Source organism: Taudactylus pleione, unplaced genomic scaffold, assembly GCF_031769625.1.
Source record: "Taudactylus pleione unplaced genomic scaffold, aTauple2 ptg000201l, whole genome shotgun sequence".
Lineage (NCBI taxonomy): Eukaryota > Metazoa > Chordata > Amphibia > Anura > Myobatrachidae > Taudactylus > Taudactylus pleione.
In genome coordinates this window covers 43,721,036-43,740,983 of record NW_028284603.1, presented here as the reverse complement: position 1 = coordinate 43,740,983, position 19,948 = coordinate 43,721,036, and the positions used below count along the sequence as shown (strand labels likewise).

The following is a 19,948-nucleotide window of genomic DNA, read 5'->3' as shown; positions in this document are numbered from 1 at the left end:
ATTGTGTTCTGTGGTTTTTAGCATCTTTTGTACTCACAGTGAGGCCACACCTGTCATATTGCAGGCACATCTGGACCTGGTATGTGCAAGGCGAGGGAGGTGCATTTGCTAACGTGCATATGCGCACTGCTCAGAATAGATTGCAAAAATGCCACTTTTCTTCCGGTGTGTATCAGATCATTATCTGTCATGTAGGCAAATGCTTTCTGGAAATGACAACCGATCTCCATTATCAGTGTGTCTACATCATCTTCTGCCTACACTAATAGACCGAAGTCATGCCAAAGCTAGTTTGGCCCTCACCTTTGGAGGGTGAACTGCCGGATCCAGTTTGGTTACTACGTGTGGGGCCATAATGGACATTGGTCCTATTACCTGGACACATACAGAATGGCCGAATCGCCCTGTGTATATATATTTCATTTGGAGAGTACAGATATGTACTTAGATTTCATTCAATATACCTCATCCAAGAGCTCTTCTACAGCAAAAATCCTCCCTTCACCCTTTGGGCCAACTTCCTTGAGAAGTTTGCGGTCTTCAGGCTGTATTTCATATTGGGATTAAAATATCAGGGGAGAAGATTAAGTAATTTCATAATTTTAAATATATTCCATATTAAAACCAACCCAATTGATATTGTGTTTCCAAAAATATACAATTGCCCTAACAGACTGAAAATGATACTTTTGGCCCAGCAGTATTTCACAATGAGAACAGCTTGACTCCCTAAACTATGCCTTACTGTGTACTGTATATCACATTAAGGTAAAGGAACAATTTAGCCTGCCAAAACATGTGCCTCCATGTACTCCTTAAGCTATATTGATATATTAATTTATTGGGCTATTCTGTGTAGTGCATTTAATTTATACATATGCTACAAGTGAACCATTAATATACTATTAAACCAGTGGGCCACAAAATAAACAAACTGCAAATTGTGTTACCCTATTATTGTCATTATGGGGCTTATTCTGAGTTGGGAGCAAAACAAAAAAAGCAAGTAACCTGGACAAACCATGTTGCACTGCAAAGGGGGGCAAATACAGTATTATTTTTGCATGCAGGGCAAATACAGGCTGCTTTTGCATGTAACCCACAATTGCTGGACAGCTTTATTTTTATACTGCAACTTAGATTTGAGTTTTGTAAATCTCCCTGCACATGTTATATCTGTCCCACCTGCAGTGCAGCGCGGTTTTACCATGAAGCACAGTTCTTAGATTGTTTTTTTCCCGCTTTGCTCCCACCTCAGAATCGGCTCCTATGTGTATGATAGATGGATGCATGTGTGATAAATATTAATGCCTGCCAATAAGGGTGTACTTGTATTTTAATTATTGATACATGCAGATGATGGTATTATATTTTTACTTTTGAAAATATAATTAAAGTTTTAGCGCTAAGCAAAGTGCAAATTTTGTAGCTGTTTGATGAAATCAGGGGACTGGTCCTTACTCAGTATACAAAGCTTAGGAAAAATAAAAAGTCTCAGACTTTTCAATGCTTGATGAATATTGTTTCCACACCCTCTAAGCGGGGGCGTAACGGGGGCGGTTGTCCTGGGGTCCCCACAACTAGCGCAAGCAGGGGGGTTTCTGAGTACTTAGAAACCCCCTGACGGACAAATCCCCCCTTACAGCGGGCATAGTGGGGGTGGAGCCAATATGACAAGCCCCACCCCTCTAACAGATAATCATGTCATTATGGCACGAGGGGCGGGGCCTAATGATGTGAGGTGTCCACCCCTATTACCAACCTGCAGCATAAAAATGTAAGGGTATCTGTTGTGTACTGGTTTATTGTGTATATATGTGTTTGTGTAGATACTGTATGTTATTGTGTGCATACTGTGGATGTTAGTATGTGTATGTATTAATATGTATGTGTTAGTGTGTGTATGTGTGTGTTAGTGTGTATGTAATATATATACGCTTGCTCCACATACGTGTGTGTGTGTGTGTACAAGTCGTGTAAGTGATATATATATATATATATACAATTAGAACCCCCCAGAAAATCCTGCGTTTGCCCCTATCCATATAGGGTCGGTGTGACCCTTCCGTGGCTCCATATAGCTTGGTGGGGGCCTCCACAATTTAGTTGCCCCAGGGCACCCACAAGCCTTAAGCCAGCCCTGCCTCTAAATCAGGGGTATTCAACATGCAGCCCTCCAGCTGCTGTGGAACTACATATCCCAGCATATCCTAATAGTAAAATTGTAGTAGAGCTTGTGTAGTTCCACAGCAGCCGGAAGGCTGCATGTTAAATACTGGTGCTGTAAGTGATCGAACGAATCTCAGATTATTGTGGCATTCATGTTCTCTTCTCTTTGCAGCCGTTTCTAACAGTATATGGAGAAGTGCCCAGCTGGCAGGAGATCTGGTAACACTTTTACAGATTGTACACAGAAATAGTTTTACACTGACCGTCATGGTATTTTGGTAGAGATGGGCACTTTGAGGCAATTTCATGTGGAGCTAAAGCTGAGGATGTTGAGAAACAGTAATCGTTGGTCCATTAGGAAAGTTTAAACGTTTAAAAAGGATGTATAGAACAAGAAAACCACAATGAAGGTACTACACTAATACATTACATCTCTTCTAACAGCTCTCTAACAGCCATAGGGTTGTAAAGCGTCACTGACGTTTTGGCGTAATAACATTGCCAATTGTAGATGATTATTCATATTTGTTTAGCATCACTTATCAAATACATACAGGTAGTCGGTCTTCTTTCTGTACAGGTTTTCTGTTCTTCCTCTTGGATCGTTTTGCTTTTACATCGTTGCTCCTGGCACTTAGCCCATCCTCGCTTGCTGTAGGGAATACATGTATGTTATACAATGCTACATACTTATACATATTAATGGCAGTCAGAGAAGAGGAGCGATGGTAAAATTTGCATTCAAATTCTAGTTATTGTAAACCTGTTAATCAAGATTTAAGGAAAAAAAAACAGTTTTTACAGTGCTCCCGTACCCTGCAGAAAATGGAGGCAGCTGTGCTGTTACTATTCATGCTCCTAGTGATACACTGAAGTCTATTTTCATAGTTGAAAAAAATGTGACAATGTAGTATTTTTTTACTTATCTGTATATGTAAACGCAGGCTGCATCCTGGGGAAAAAAGCATGTCCTGAGCTCAACATGTCCACAGATGAGGGTTCTTGCTTTTCAGTTTTGCTGCAACACTTTGCACTGAAGCCTTCCTAGTGTTATGTCTTTAGATGAGGCACGCAGGCAGCTTTGCAATTACAATCCTTGCAATTATGGTAATGCAGCAGGAGGCATCACGCATCCGAGCTGCATTGTCCAACGCAGCATTGGATACTCTGCGGACCACTGGCCGGCTGTGTGACCCATCGGGATTAGAGTAAGAGGCCAGTAAATCTCTAGATCCTGGTTTCTTCCCTCCCCCGCAACGGCGGCGACACACCTCCGTTTTGGGAAACTGAGGGCATCGTCACCCCCTCCCCGCCCCCAAAAGCAGCAGACTGTCAATCACTGACAGTCTGCTACCAGTCTCCGTGCGGGCTCGCAGACTCGTTCAGCACATGAGCAGAACGGTTCTGGCGCCTGCGCAGGTTCCCGAACATTGGGAATCTGCATTCAGCAGTGCACTGCTGAATTAGGCCCAGAGTAAGTGATAGGGATGGCCATCGATGTTTCAAAATAATTGATGGTTGCTGACCGATGTCAACTACTTTTGCCATCGATGGCAGAGAACCTCTGCCAGCCATGGATGAGCAGGAGCCGGTTTTTGTGGCAGGATGGGGCCTTTTTGAAAAAGCCTCCCAGTGAGGAGAAACATGCTGAAGGATACAGAAGGAGCCTGTTAAGCTACTCTACAAACCTGGGAAACCATTTGCCTTGTGCCATACACTGAGCATTTACCCCAAGGACGCAGAGGTGCTACTCCTTTGGTACTGTCTCAGCTCGTACCCTATTCCACGTGGGCGCTGTCTGCCGTGCACGGCTGCATTGGAGGCGGCGCGTCCCTGTGGCTAGGAGTGGAGACAGACAACCCGCGCTGGTTATTGTGCCTTCGCCCAATGTGTGACTGTTAGTATGCTCTGCTACAGACATTGGCATATTATTGGAGCTTACTGTGCTCCGCAGCACAGAGCCAGCGCTGAACATACAGTGCCTACGACTTGGCAGATTGCTGGAGTACATTGGGACTGATACCTAATAGCTATTAAAGTGTCTGCTCAGCAGATTACACGGATACAGTAACACACCTACTTCTTTAATATCAGCCATAAAGAGGTGCCTCTTATATATATATATTTTTTTCTCTTTTTCCCAGGACTGCGAGTATATGGAATTCCATTGATACACTGAATATATGTACAATGCATTTCTAAATCCACTTTATTGGAACTTTAAAACATCTGTGCACTAGCACTACTGCAACATTGTATTGTAGCTTTTTAGGTGACACATTGTTGTTTTATTTTCTTGTACACATTTATTAGAATGTGGACACATTAGTGTCTTATTACGGAATCAGTATGATTTACCGCCGGCCGCATGGCCGGTGGTTCAAATCAGCGGCTGCCCGACACAGGAGGAAATCCCGACTGTCTAGAGAGGTATGTATAATCTAATCCCCCCCCCCCCCCTAACCCTCCTTTAGGGTGCCTAACCCTAACCTCCCTCCCAGTGCCTAACCCTAACCCCCCCTCCCCCTAGCCTAAGCCTAACCTTCCAGGGGGGTGCCTAACCCTAAGTCCCCCCGGGAGCCCTAAACCTAACCCTCCCCCTCGCGGCTCTCCCGGCGTAGGTAAAATGACAGGCGTCAGGATTTCGACGCCTGTCATTTAACCTTTGCCTGGATTAAGCAGTCGGGAAGCGGGTAGTTGGCATTGCGTCCGCAGGCTTCCCGAATGCTTCCCCTTATTACATAGGATTTTGTGCAAATTCAGTACATTATTTGAGTCATAGGCCCATATTCAATTAGAGAGCGAAAAGTCCAGCATGGACTTCTCGCTCCACATCTGCCGCTTTATCCCCGTATTCAATTTTAAATGAGCGAAAACGGGACCCGGCGAATTGGGATCTACGAAAAAAACGGGAATTTTTGGGAAATAATTGTAGGACCCCCCTAAAGACGTCCAGACCTGGGGGATCACTATGGGTACCCCCGTTTTTGCCTGCAGAATAAAGTCGGGTTTTTAAATAGCTGCGGCAGGTGTTTTTTTTCCCGACATTGAAGAAGTGATGCAGAATAGCACTTAGGTTTTTTTTGTTTAGTTTTTTTGAGTGGTCCCATCAAATTTGGTAGAACATGAAAATGGGTATGAGCATATTTTTAAGTCCCTAAAGTCATTTTTTTTTAAATTCTGCAAAAATGCACCTGTCGCTAATAGCCTATTCTAGAAATACCTGCCGCATACTTACAGAATAGCCCTGAACCTATTTCCCTATTTTTAAACACTGTTTCCCCTTTTTTTTTTTTTTTTTTTAACCCAAATTTTTAATTAACTTCTTTTTTTTTGTGACAGTTTATTTTTAAATGACATTCCCAGGGGTTCAGGCTATTTTTTTTAAACCTGCACCCCTAATCCCCAGTTCTGCACTTTTTTTCGCCATGTGAAACATGGCGAAAACTTATCCCCGTTTTTTTTCAAAGACTTTTCGAACCTGTAATTGAATACGGGGATAATTGAAATAGACAAAAATTATATCATCGGCGATAAATTATAGCCGATTCCGACTTTTCGCAGCCTAATTGAATACCCCCCAATGTGAGGAATCTTTTTCCTCTTTTATATGGATATGTCCTAATGTCATTTTAAGATTGTATTTTATTTACTGTGATATCGTGATTAAGCTAGGATATTTTATTATCTGAATGTGTTGTGTCGTTTAGCGCCACCTTATACATTTCTGTAAGGATGGTTTAACCCTGCCCACCAGTGCCCGCTAAACCCCGCCCCCATTTATCAATGGCCTGCGGCCCGGTGTGCCTGCAGCAGAGGTGATCATTGAGGGGGTGCAATCCATCGATGGTTTGTGTGCCATCGATGGTAATCACCGATGGGCCCACCGATGGCCATCCCTAGTCAGTGAGAAATCACAAGTCAAAGCTTTTTATTATATAGTTTATTATACAGTAGTTTAATATATGGGGTTGGAAATACACAGGAATAAAAAAACAAAATGGAAACTGGTTCTATATTTTTAGGGAAATCTGCCGCCCATTCAGGCTGGGTGACAAATGGGAATGGCTGCTGGCAGCGCAGTGGAAGACTACACAAGCCCTCCCTGCGTCCATAGTGTTTCACTGTCTCCCCCGTGATTTGTTTCCCGGAGACAGGTGGGAAGGGGTTCTGGCAGGTGGGTAGCTGCAGCCAGTTAATCATATAAAATTAAGCTCTTCAGCAGCGCTGCTGGCCGCGAACCGCGGCTCTCTGTTTTCTACCTCGGCGGTGCTTCACAGCACAGCCGCAGGATCAGTGTGTGTCTGTCTTGACACAGTGACCACGGCGCATGTATCATGATGGTATTGAAGGGAGCCAGGCCCGGGAGGAGGCAGGCGGTGATGTGAATCAGGCATTCTTCTGGCGAGGAGCATGACTAGAGCCAGCGCTCACTAAACACCGACGGTGTCTGAGGCAAGTGACCAGAGACCACTGGCACCTAGCCATAGTATGAACATATAAGTTTTAATTTGATTCAGTGCTATACTACATAAACTACATGTTAAACCTAAAAAAATTGAAATAATGAGACCAGGGGCGCCGAGAGGGGGGGGGGGCGGGTACAGATTACCGGGGCCGCTCCCCCTCCCTCACAGCAGCCCAGCACACAGCGTGTGCTGAGCTGCAGTGGAGACTGCTCGTGCCTGCTGAGCAGCAGCCACAGCAGTCTCCTTTGCCTGTGGGGTGGAGCGATCACACTGATCGCGCCCCCCTGGCTTTAAGCAGGGCTGAGGGGCCCTAGAGCGCCCCCCTCCCCAGCGCGCGGCGCTGCAAATATTTTTTGGGGGGGAAGGGGGCGTGGTCACGCCTCCCGCGATTAGGCCACGCCCCCTATTACCAGGGGCTCCCCCGCGGCTCTCAGCGGGCCTGTGTATGACTGCCACCTCAATTTGATTGGTATGTAAATTATATATATATACACACACCATTAGCTTGCTGCTATGTGGCTGTGATGTCTCTGTATTTTATGGTGGTCATTGGTGTTGTCTGTATCACGTGACACTTACCGCAATGGTTTTTGTATTGTATGATGGTCACTTGGTTTATTGAAAGGTGGCCACTGATGCTTTTTCTGTATTATATGGTGGTCACTGTAGTGTTCTCTGCATTCTATGGAGGTCACTGATGCTCTCTGTATTGGCAGTCCCTCCGATGCTCTCTGTACTATATGGTGGTCACTTTGATGTTGTTTGTATTATATGGCGGCGATATAGATAAAGGGTGCCGCCCACATACTTGCCATATTCCCGTTAGCCCTTATCCTCCTCCTAGTCTCTTGCTAGGCTAGGGTCTGTTTGGTCCACCTAGCAGTGGGAGCAGCTCCCACTGCACATTCATGTGGGAGATGGGACAGACCATAGAGAATTATTATATGATATAGATATATAAAATGTATATGTGTGTGTATATTTTTAACTGCCTCTCTTCGCAGTTTAGTACATCATTAATTTTCTCTACACACGACAGGCAGTAGGGGGTATCTGGAGGGTGCTAACACATTCATCATTATAGAGGACGGCTTGGGTTTTTCTCCCATATTTCACACGTGGTATATAATTTAGATATACATAACTGTGGATATTGGCCCTGATTCAGAGCCGGACGCTCTGACCAGAGCGCTCGCTCTGAATCAGGGCCCACCTCCATTAATATGGAGCGTCCTCCTGGACGCTCGTATAGCTGCGGGTCACCACCCACAGCATATACGAGCGTGCAAAATGATGGTCGCCATGGTCTTGACCATCGCGACCATCGGAACTGCGAGTAAAAGCCTGCAGTTGGGTTTCTCAACCGCAAGGCCAGGAGTGATTTTGGCTCTATCAGAGCCAAAATCACTCCCACTGACATCACTAGTTCCCTTGGGAACGCCTCCGTCTGGCAGGCATGCCCCCGGCACGCCCAACAAAGGCGGCGTGCTGTCAGTCACCATCGACAGCACGCCCCCTTTGATGAGACACTCCGAGCGAAGGAAAGTCCTTCGCTCGTCGGGTCTCACGCATGCACACGACGGAGCTCCCTCCGTCGTGCGCATGCGCAGTGGGGACCATCGACCCACTTGCGAGCGGACTGCCGCTCGCGAGTGGGTCTGAATGACCCCCATAATACACTATGGGGACCATTTATAATTTATTGGGTATTAGACCCGGTAATTATAATTCCTTATCGTTGCTTATCATGGCAATAAGAAATTGTACCGCCAGTATGCATCAAGAATCACATGAATGGACAGGGGTTTTGATAGGAGCCCTTCCCTGTGCATGTGCAGTCTGCTGACCGTGCATGCATGAGTGGAGAGGAATCCTACAGATCCCTCTCCCACTACTTTTTGCGGACTGTAGGCTACAATGTCTACACTCTCTAGAGCCATCTTCAGATGGCATTACCTTCCGGAGCTTGGTAACTGGCACCCCTGTATATTCATGTGAGGGATAGCTAATATTTGTGGGTACCCTCTCCTACTCTTTTGTAGTTTTATATTAAATAACAGGTGGTGCATGCTTCATATGAGTGAAGAGGGAAGGAAGATTGAGATTGTTGAAGGTAGGTGGTAGATATGTCCTCCATGGTACTAGCTATATCCCATGGCACCGACTACGCACCTTGTGTAGACTACACGCCCACATCACCAGTCACACCCCCGACTCACATTGGACTCAACCTCTGCGGCGGCACACAATAGGCCCTTCATAAACTTCAGCTCTGGCCTCATGTGGACCTTAATCTGGTACTGGAAATCTGTCTGGTACTCGGATAGAGGACCAAACATGATCATTATTAGTCTGTCTGAGAGACTTGCTCTACCACTTCATCCAAGCAGAAACCCTCTTTTATGTATATAAATGCACAGTGATGTGCTGGAAGGGTTTATGTCCTTCTAACCTTAAGCAATAGATATTATCGACTAGCAGTTGTTCGCTGCTTCGCCCAAGATGAAATAGCTTCTACCAACATTTTTATTTGAGGTGTTCTAGTTGTATTGCTTTGCATAGGGGCCCTGTAGCAGGAGTGGCCCATGTGACTAGCGCCTTCACCCACCACTCATACCCATTCCTGTGCACAGACTGCTATGTAGCCTATCCTATTCACCCACCACTGACACTGTCACTGTGTGCCCTGTGCACAGACTGATATGTAGCCTATCCTATTCACCCACCACTCACACCAATGTCACTGTGTGCCCTGTGCACAGACTGCTATGTAGCCTATCCTATTCACCCACCATTCACACCACTGTCACTGTGTGTCCTGTGCACAGACTGCTATGTAGCCTATCCTATTCACCTACTACTCACACCCATGTCAGTGTGTCCTGTGCACAGACTGCTATGTAGCCTATACTATTCACCTACTATTCACACCCATGTCACTGTGTGCCCTGTGCACAGACTGCTATGTAACCTCTCCTATTCACCCACCACTCACACTAATGTCACTGTGTGCCCTGTGCAGACTGCTATGTAGCCTATCCTATTCACCCACCACTCACACCACTGTCACTGAGTGCCCTGTGCACAGACTGCTATGTAGCCTATCCTATTCACCCACCACTCACACCACTGTCACTGTGTGCCTGTGCACAGACTGCTATGTAGCCTGTCCTATTCACCCACCACTCACACCACTGTCACTGTGTGCCCTGTGCACAGACTGCTATGTAGCTTATCCTATTCACCCACCACTCACACTAATGTCACTGTGTGTCCTGTGCACAGACTGATATGTAGCCTATCCTATTCATCCACCACTCGCACCAGTGTCACTGTGTGGCCTGTGCACAGTATTCATCCACCACTCGCACCACTGTCACTGTGTGGCCTGTGCACAGACTGCTATGTAGCCTCTCCTATTCACCTACCACTCACACTAATGTCACTGTGTGCCCTGTGCACATACTGCTATGTAGCCTATCCTATTCACCCACCACTGTCACTGTGTGCCCCGTGCACAGACTGATATGTAGCCTATCCTATTCACCCACCACTGTCACTGTGTGCCCTGTGCACATACTGCTATGTAGCCTATCCTATTCAAGTGACTGCTAGCCCAAAGCACCTCTCCCCCCACGTGCATGGTGCCCCACACCTATCTCTTGCATTGATGATAGTAAAGTAAACAATAGTGGTGGGTCCCTAAGCGCACCGCTAAAAAGCAGCTAGTAAACACTAACTAGGGGTATCCCTGACCCCAAAATAGAGAATGCAAACAATAAAAAGTGTAGTGATACTGCTGCTAAATGGTGAAATAAATCCCAGTATGATTTTATTAAGCCAGAGGGCAGTCTGAATTTATTAATAATATAATAAAAGAGATAATTGATGCAATTAATCAACAATGTATTGCCCTCCAGATAAACGCAACCATATGCCTTCAATACATGCCATTTTGATAGATCCTTCTTGGCGGTATCCAGGATGGCAGATATAATTTGCAACCTTACCAGCATAATATGGGAGTGAAGAAGTTTCACAATAATTTAATATACTATATTGAAATTCAGCTCGAAACGAGTCGGCGTTGTGTGCAGTATCCACTATTGACCATCCACACCTAAGCCTGTGAGTGTCCTGAACCCCCGTTTTTTACCGGGAGTGACACTCACCACCAGCACATGGTATGGATGAATAACTTTCATTTTCTATACCAATCTGGGGAGCGATTTGGACTGCTCATTTACAGATTTGGGACTTATTTATTGTATTTTATATTTATTTATACCCAGTGCACTTTATATATGTTTATCCATGATACCTGGAGGTTCATGATAAACCATGTTATGCTGAATTGCATGTTTTCTGAATTTTGCTGTCTACAATATGCATTGTTGATTAATTGCATCAATTATCTCTTTTTTTTATTATATTAATAAATTCAGTCTGGCTTAATAAAATCATACTTGGATTTATTTCACCATTTAGCGCCAGTATCACTACACTTTTTATTGCTTGCATTGATGATGTTTAACTTGACTGATCGAGATGAAGCAAAGTGCAGGTTATTTCTAGGAGTTTCCACTACAAAATGATGCAGTTTTCCTGATAATCGGTTCAGTCGTTTTTGCGCCAACTTGGAACAAACAGACAGACACAACATTCTTATTATATTAGTATATCCTCAAGGCACACTAACAGTCCAGGTTTTAGGGATAGCCATACTTGAGCACAAGTGACTTAATTTGTTATTTTGATTTAACCATCTGTGCACAATCATGGCTATCACTAAAACCAGGACTGTTAGTGTGCCTTGAGGACCGAGGTTGGGAATCACTGGTATAGATAAACCAATCTCTCCAATTGCAAATATCAGTATACATGCATAGAGGGGAAATATGAGGCTATTTGGGATGTATGGCAGAATACAGAATAATGAGGAGCCCCCAAAGGTTCTACGGAGATACCGCTCTCCACATCGCACCACAGGAGAGGGCATGCTTACTGCCACCTATTATTTTTCATTTAACATACTCAAGAGTCTCATCATTTTTACATCCCCAAATATCACCATCCTCATCACCCCACCCGTTTTGCCCCGTCTTGATTATTGTGTCAATGGATAGTGATATAAAACGTTCTCACTGCTTAGCCTAGGTGGTTTAAATGATGAGTAATCTGTCTAATTACATAATCTGAACCAATGCAACTGAAGGGAAATGTCAGGTGCCTAAATGTTAAGGTTCTCTACACACATTGGGAGCACCAAACATGGAGGAAGCAAGGAATATCAGGGAAGAAGCTGTTGTACAGAGGACATGCAGTAATCCCAACAAGTGTCTGGGTTTAGTGGGCAGCAGGCAGGACAAGGCCTGATGTAGCTTTCATAATGAGAAGTCTGTATTTGGCACTGTGTCTAATAATGTGACATGGCAAAGAGCAGCTGTACTGTAAGATGAAGACACTAGCAATAGCCAAGAGGGTAGTGGCTAGATCCCCATCACTGGACGGACCTTCTGATGTCATGGGTGGATCTCACAGGCAGCATGACAGGGATAGATACAAACATTATCATTCTATGCACCTTTTTTCTAAATTTGCACAGCCAATAACAATATACAGAATAGGGTTAACGCGTTCACCTCTAACGCCGTTTGGCACTAATGTCGATGTTAGCAGGTGCGGGAGAGGCAAGCCCCGTAGGGGGGACCCCTAAGCCTCTGGGACCCACAGCAAAGACACCCCCTGCAAACACTATAATTACGCCCATAACTGGATACACCTCTGTCAGTCTCCTTAACTGTAGGAGCTACACTATTATATAGAAACTGCAATTTTTTTTTCTTTTTGGCATTGTACTGTGGTAAGCAGTGTACTTATCTAATTGTTATATATAACACATTTCCACAAGCCATACCCTCTCCCTTCTCTCTCCGTTTCTGTTTCCCCTCTGGGCCTGTGACCATATAGTTTTTTTTTTTTTTTTTTAATACAAAGAACCTTTCAAAATACTACAATGCTAATCTATGCCTACAGAGAACATAGCATTAATCAGCAAACAGCTTCAGACAAAAAGATCATCTCTTATTGTTGCTATTACTATTAATGGAGAAATTCTGTCAGTGACTAAAAGCTCCCAGTAAATTGTAATAAAGTACAAAAGAGGATCAGCCGAACAAAATAATAAATATTATATAACAAATTTAACATATAACTAGATTAAAAGAGCAAAAATGAAATGCTTATTATTAATTGTAAATTAAGTGCTAATGGCATCAACTGGAGTTTAAATTACTGATCAGTATCTAAGGAACTCATTCAGAGTCGGTTGTTGCGGTACGTAAGGGAAAAGGGGGCCGGATATGCAAATGAAGCGCTCGCAAGTTGCGTCGTTAAGATGGGATCGTTAGCTGGACGAGCGAGGGGAGGATGCGGCCGTAAGACTAAAAACAGGCCCCCTTCTCGTTCGCAATTCACGTCATCTCCGGGCATATAAGGATTAATCGAGACCATCGGAGCTGGTCGTAGAGCTTAAGGTTGACCATACCCTCTCTTAAGCACTACGATCAAGTCAGTGTAAAAACCTCTCATGTCACATGTGCCAGGACACTACTTAGCTAATTATGCACTCCCATAAAACGCCGTTTGCATAGTCAGGCACGCCTGCGTTCGGATCTCCACACCTCCGTTCACAAGCACCTTCCCCTGTTACCACCCACAAACGCCTCATCCTGTCACTCAAACTAACGACCTGGCCAAGTTGAAGAAGAGAGAAATTTCCGGTCGCAACAGCTAGTTTGCGCACGTGCATTGTGAAACTTACGCATGCGCTGTTTTGCGAACATCGCTGGGTACGACCGAGCAGTCGCTTACAACCGACTCTGAATGAGGTCCTAAAGGCCCCCATACGTCAGCAATTTATTGCAGCAATCGTGCAATTTGCAATCGATTGTGTATAAAAATCTTTCCCTTTTTCAATCGATTGTGGCAATTCTGTAATCGATTTAAAAAGGGAAAGATTTTTATACATAATCAATTGCAAATTGCACGATTGCTGCAATCAATTGCTGATGTATGGGGGTCTTAAGTAAAGTTAAAAAAAAAAGAAAAAAAGCTTATTAGATGGTCTCAGTGTTTTCAACCATCTGTGCAGCAAATGCAAGAAATGTATACAGGAATAAAGTTACAATATATTGACTTTAGAGAAACATAGAGCGCTAACAAAAAAAATTTATTTTATGATTCGTTTCTAAACATATCTCACATGTTAGGGGGCTTATCCACAGTACTCAGAACATAATAATGTTCAAGTCAATATTTGCCAAGGAAAAAAAAATAATAATGTAACTTGAAGGGCAAAAGCGCAACAGTCAGCAAACACATTGTTATATGAGCTCTTTGGACTGTGAACACCCATTGTATTGTATAAAGGATGTTATCCCATAAATTATCTATTTATAGCACACAATACTTCTGGCCAGATGTGTTCCAAAACTGCACATTGTGTTTGATAAACATATAATTCATTAGATAACATGCCTAATAAAAAGGGGCGTGGCTTGCCTGTGAATCGGGACGTGCGGTCAGGAGCTCTCCCCAAAACCTACATCTTCTGTGTCTTTGAGTGAGTTCTTCCGACTCACCCTAGACGGGGAACCACTTCTCAGGCATTTGTGTACCTGGTACTCTGTAGGTGCGGGCTCCAGGACATATCGGATGCCTTTTACAGAGGCGGCCTAGTTCCGTGGCAAAAAGCTGGGGACTAGAGTTCAGGACCGGAAGCTCTACTGGCCTCCGTTGACCACTCCGGAGGACACCTATTCAGCTTGTAACGCTGCCTCTGTGTGTGGACTTCCCCCTGATCTGGCTGAAGAACAACTCCTGTCTTCCCCCGAGCAGACACCTTTGAGCACAGGTACCCAATTACCGTTGCTGCACTCACGCCCGCCATCTTTGATCTTGGCTACCGGCTCCTGGCTCCCCTGTACTTGGTCCCCGGGGTCATGCATCATATAGAGGCCGCAGTGAATGACCTGACGGCTGGTCCGGGGTCTCTGCTCTACCTCTGGCTCCCACATAATAGCGGGGAGTAATAATATAAGAAACCGTATCATAATAGACGCCATTTTGAAGTGACACATTATTGCTGCTGCTCCTTTATTAGGCACTAATAACTGGAGCCCAGATCTCTTTCAGTTATTTTTTCAAGCCACATACTATTTCATGCCAGAATGCATTTAAACACCAGAAACCCTTTGTGTATACTTTGCTATCTTGGAATTCAAGTTACTTGTTCTACTGACTCATTGTATAATTTATAGCATATCTCTTAATTCCAATCTGCAAATATTCGCCGATTCTGCTATCTCATTTATTAACATTACTTCATAGGTTTCTCCATTTGTGATGTAACGCTGACCTCCAGTGGTTCTTCTATGCTATTACAGTAGCTATGTGAGTTGAAGTACACCATGTTTGCTTATTGAAGCTGGCTCTGGCACCTCCTCTACCCCTACTAAAAATGTTGCTTTAAATGCCTCGTCTCAATGTAACCCCTGCTTGAAATACCACTGTCTCCATGTCTGCAAGGACTATTTAAATTTTATCTCAAGTGAACCTTCTGCTTTAAACCATTTCATTTTGGCTCCGAAAAAAATTAAGGCAGCTAAATCTGCTCCACCTGTCCATTTCTTTGGTACCTCCTCTACTTCCGGTAAAGGTTGACCACAACAGCTATTACCTGAAACTGCTAAAATTTCTAATACTTCATCTAAACAAGTGCGCTGCTGCACCTTCTCAGGAAGACACGGACATTATAGATGGCCTTGTTATTCTGCGATCTATTCATACTATGCTGTCTTCATTTAAGACTGAAATGACCTCGAAGCTCAAGTCCAATATTCAAGCATTGCGGACTGATATCTGTGAGATTGGAGAGCGTGCAGACCACTTGGAAACCAAAATGGAATAACTTGTAGCCTCTCATAGTGACCTGATTTCAGCGCATGATGCCCTTCAGGAACATTTGGCCTCTATTAGAGATAAAGTGATCGATTTGGAAGATCGCTCCAGACGTAACAATATTAAAATAAGAGGTATCCCAGACTCTGTTACAAACGCAGAGCTATACAATTACGCTACGGATCTATTTCAGAAACTCCTTCCCACGGCTTCTACATAGACTAGATCCACAGACTCCCGAAATCTAAACAAGCTCCAGTCCAGGCTCCCAAGGATACTCTTCTTAGGGTCCACTTCTTTCATATTAAAGAGCGTACCCTCAGAGCTGTTCAACCCTCCTCTTCTATGGTGTAATGCCTGGACAATCTTCAGTTATTTCCTGACATTTCCCCAGGGACTCTTGCAAAAAGACGTCTCTTCCGTCCCATTACAGCGGCCTTAAGGAAAGGAAATGTTCAATACAGATGGGGCTTCCTGACTAAATTGATAGTGTTGAGAAATGGTACCTACACAGTCATACATTTACCAGAAGAAGGTCCGGTTATCATTAAAAATTCGGGCATTTCTGTCGACAGTCCTCCTACTGCTTCTTCTAAACCTGTCCCACAGGTCAACTGTTCTGGGATGAACTGATTTAGTAAAGTGTTCCTTATATTTGCTAGACTCTCTATCCATACAATACTAGATTGCCCTCTTTCCATTTGACATTTGTGTTGAATGCAATTATCTCCCGTTGGTTTCTCACACATTTCTAATTAATGCAAACATGTTGGTTATTTAACCGTTCACACTTTTGGACTATGTTAAGTATACTGTAGTTTTATCATTTTGTTTCTGTTAACAGATGTTTTGTGTCTTTACAACCTCTATCTTTACGAGACTCATCGCATTTGTCTAGATTATATCTGTTTAATTGTAATTTTCTATATGACTCCAGTCCTCCTACTATACTATGTACCGCTATATTAGAGTTATTACGCTACTTTCTTAATAGTCAAATGTGGTTACCAAGATTTTGAACCTAACTTAATATGCGGAGGGCACTTTAGTGGAGTTAGTGGTGGTTGAGCAGTTGGTTAGATAACATTCTGGATGTGTTTTTTTCCTGTTCTTTTACTTCTTGTAGTGGTTACAATATATTCTATGCTAAACTAAATTTTGATATGTTTGATATATCATAATTATTTTGTTGATACTATAACTAAATGAGACAGTCTACAGATTGGGGTAGATGGTGGGTTATCTGGTTAAGCCCGCCCTCTATCACCCTCAACTTCTCTGTCACACTTCTTCAGTGACAGAGGCTCCAGCTCCTTCATGGATGCTATTTCTGTTTGTTTCCCAGTTTTGTTATTTATTTCCCCCCCTTTTTCCTTTTCTTTTAGTTACACAAGTGCTCACCCTACAGAGTATACCTCATTATGTAAGCTTGTTTCCTCATTTTCTGCACCATATTTTCCTGAACCTCCTTTATGGTTTAATTTGTAAGTATTAATGCAAAAGGTCTCTACTCCCCGCATACAAGACGTCTCGCTTTAAAATATTTGCTGATCAGAAAGCTGATATAGTAGCAATTCAGGAATCGCATTTCCCACTGCATTCTCCGCCCCAGTTTACTAATCGTCATTTTCCGACGTGTTATACCTCTTGTGGTCTCTTTAAAAGAAATGGGGTACTATACTTGTTAGCAAAAACTGCTTTTAATGTGAAGAAAAAATGGGCAGATTGTAATGGTAGATATTTGATCTTGGTAGGAAAAATAGGTACTAAATATTTTACCTTTACATCCGTATATGCTCCTAATTCTAGACAGCATAGATTTCTCAAATCACTTTTACAAAAAATCCAGGAGGTTAAAAGGGGAGCCTTGTTCCTTTATGGGAGATCTTAATCTTGCACCTGATCCCAAACTAGATAAATCATTTAATACAGCCCGATCTCTTGCCTCCTCCTCTCATTTATTAGCTGAATTTGACCTGTATGATACATGGCGGGTCAAAAACCCAGGGTCGCGTGACTATACATACTATTCACCAGTACATAAATCATATTCCAGGATAGATGTCCTCTGAACCGATAAATGGTCTTTGCAATTTGTTTCTCATATCGATATACTATCAATCTCCTGGTCTGATCACACACCTTTAATGTGGTCCCGGTCACCTTTTTCTGCTATCCCCCCTCTCAGACCTTGGCGTCTGCAGGAATATATTTTAATAGACAATGAAGGTGAACGAATTATACAGGAATCGTTGACTTCCTATTTAGAAACAAATGCTCCTGAGGATACTTTTATAACGAATCATTGGTGTGTGCTTAAGGCGGTTATGAGAGGAGCAGCTATACAAGTGGCAGCTAGGATCAGGAAAATGAATCAGGAAGCTCAACTTGCATACGAATCTGAGCTTGTGAAATTAGACACTCAATATAAGCAACATCCACAGGACTCTAGAATTATTTCTGCTCTGCTTGAAGCCAGGAGGAAATGAAATAATTTACATCTCTCTCAGCAATTACTAAGCCGAATCAAAAATTCTATACTCTTGGCAACAGAGCAAATAAATAGCTTGCCTGTAAACTGAGGGGAAAAAAATGCTATAAATAGGATTAAATGCCTTTCTAAATCTGATGGTATCTCAATTTCCAACCCCCGAGATATTGCACAACAATTTACTTCTTACTACGAGAAACTATATAACCTTATACAAGATTCCTCTATCCCTCAGCCTTCTGCAGCTTTGATTAACTCTTTTTTTAGATTCTGTTAAATTGCCATGTCTCTCCCCTATAGATGCTGCTGCATGATGTTCCCCTTGGAGTAGCGATGAAGTCCAACTAGCTATTAAGTATCTTAAAAAGGATAAAGACCCTGCCCCAGATGGGTTCATCAACAACTTCTATCTTCAATTTCAGTCTATCTTAACACCTGTACTAGTTAATCTTTATAATGATGTATCCAACAATTAATTTCCTAAAGAAATGTTAGAAGCCCAAATTATTATAATACCCAAGCCTGGCAAAGACCCATCACTGTGCCAAAATTACAGGTCAATAGCTCTATTGAACTCCGATGTTAAAATATATGTGTAGCTAGCAGGTTAAACCATAACCTTTCCGTTTTGGTGTCTTATGGTCAAGTTTGTTTTATTTTAGGGAGACAGGCACCAGATAATACTAGAAGAGTATTTTCCCTTCTGGAAGCTCATGCTGCCCAACCTATACCTATGGTCCTGCTCTCCCTTGACGCGGAAAAAGCTTTTGATAGGCTTCATTGGTTATATATGTCCCGGGTTCTTGCTAGGTTTGGATTCACTATAGGTTTAAGAAGGCTTTTAAAAATACTCCAGACTAACCCTTCGGCCTGTATCTTTAGTAATGGCTTTTCTCTCAAACAGTTTTAACATTACCAATGGGACCCGACAGGGGTGCCCTTTATCGCCTTTAATATTTGCCTTAGCTATGGAACCCCTAGCTGAAAAAATTAGATCTTCCCCCTCTTTTAAAGGATTCTCTATTGGCGCTATCCAACATATGTCTTTTTGTAGACAACGTACTCCTTTTTGTCACAAAACCCGAAATTTCTTTACCTGCCCTAAATAATATTCTCCAAGAGTATTCTGCAGCATTGTACTATAAGTTAAATACCTCATAAACTGAAGCATTGGCCAATAATATTGATTCCACCTCTTTACAGCAACTTCAGACTCAATATTCTTATGCATGACAGACTACTGATCTCCCATGTTTAGGGATTAGAATTCCAATAAAATTGCAGGATGCTATAGTGTGTAACTATTACCCATTATTGGACCAATTATCTACATTTACAAAGATGTGGGTAAACTATAAAATCTCTTGGTTGGGGCGCCTTTCTTCTATAAAAATGATGTTACTTCCTAAAATTCTTTATCTCTTTCGAGCTATACCATACTTTGTTCCGATATGCTTCCTAAATAAGTTCTATTCAGAGTAAACGACTTCGTGTGGCTAGGGTCCGTCTAGTTAGAACTAGGGCTAGAGGTGGTTTGGCTACACCTAATCTTGAGCTATATTAACATGCCTGTCTTCTTGACAAAGTGAAAGACTGGTTTTCTCCTCCGCCCATAATCCATGGGTGAATATAGAGGAATCTATGTGCAAAGCTGTCCCTCTACGAGATTTGTTATGGGTTAAGGCTGCAGACAGACCTTCGGATTCTCTTATTCTGAAGAGTGTGACTGATACATTTATAGTCTGGGGTAAACTAATTGGTTCACATGGTGATCTATCCCTTCCATCTTCTAACATTTCCTTATTGGCACTTTCAAAATTGATTCCCGATTTAGCTCTACTTAATTGGTATGAACATG

General features: G+C 43.0%; 1 protein-coding gene across 3 annotated transcripts in view; it reads right to left on the bottom strand.

Moving 5' to 3' along the window:
- Positions 1-19,948, bottom strand: part of DZANK1 (double zinc ribbon and ankyrin repeat domains 1) — a 67,034-nt gene that overhangs the window by 2,412 nt on the left and 44,674 nt on the right. For all 3 annotated transcript variants that reach the window (XM_088477578.1, XM_088477577.1, XM_088477579.1), the window contains 2 exons: positions 2,724-2,821; positions 465-545 (listed from right to left, as the gene is read on the bottom strand). In XM_088477578.1, coding sequence (XP_088333704.1) covers positions 465-545; positions 2,724-2,821 — 179 coding nt within the window. The remainder of the gene's footprint in view (positions 1-464; positions 546-2,723; positions 2,822-19,948) is intronic.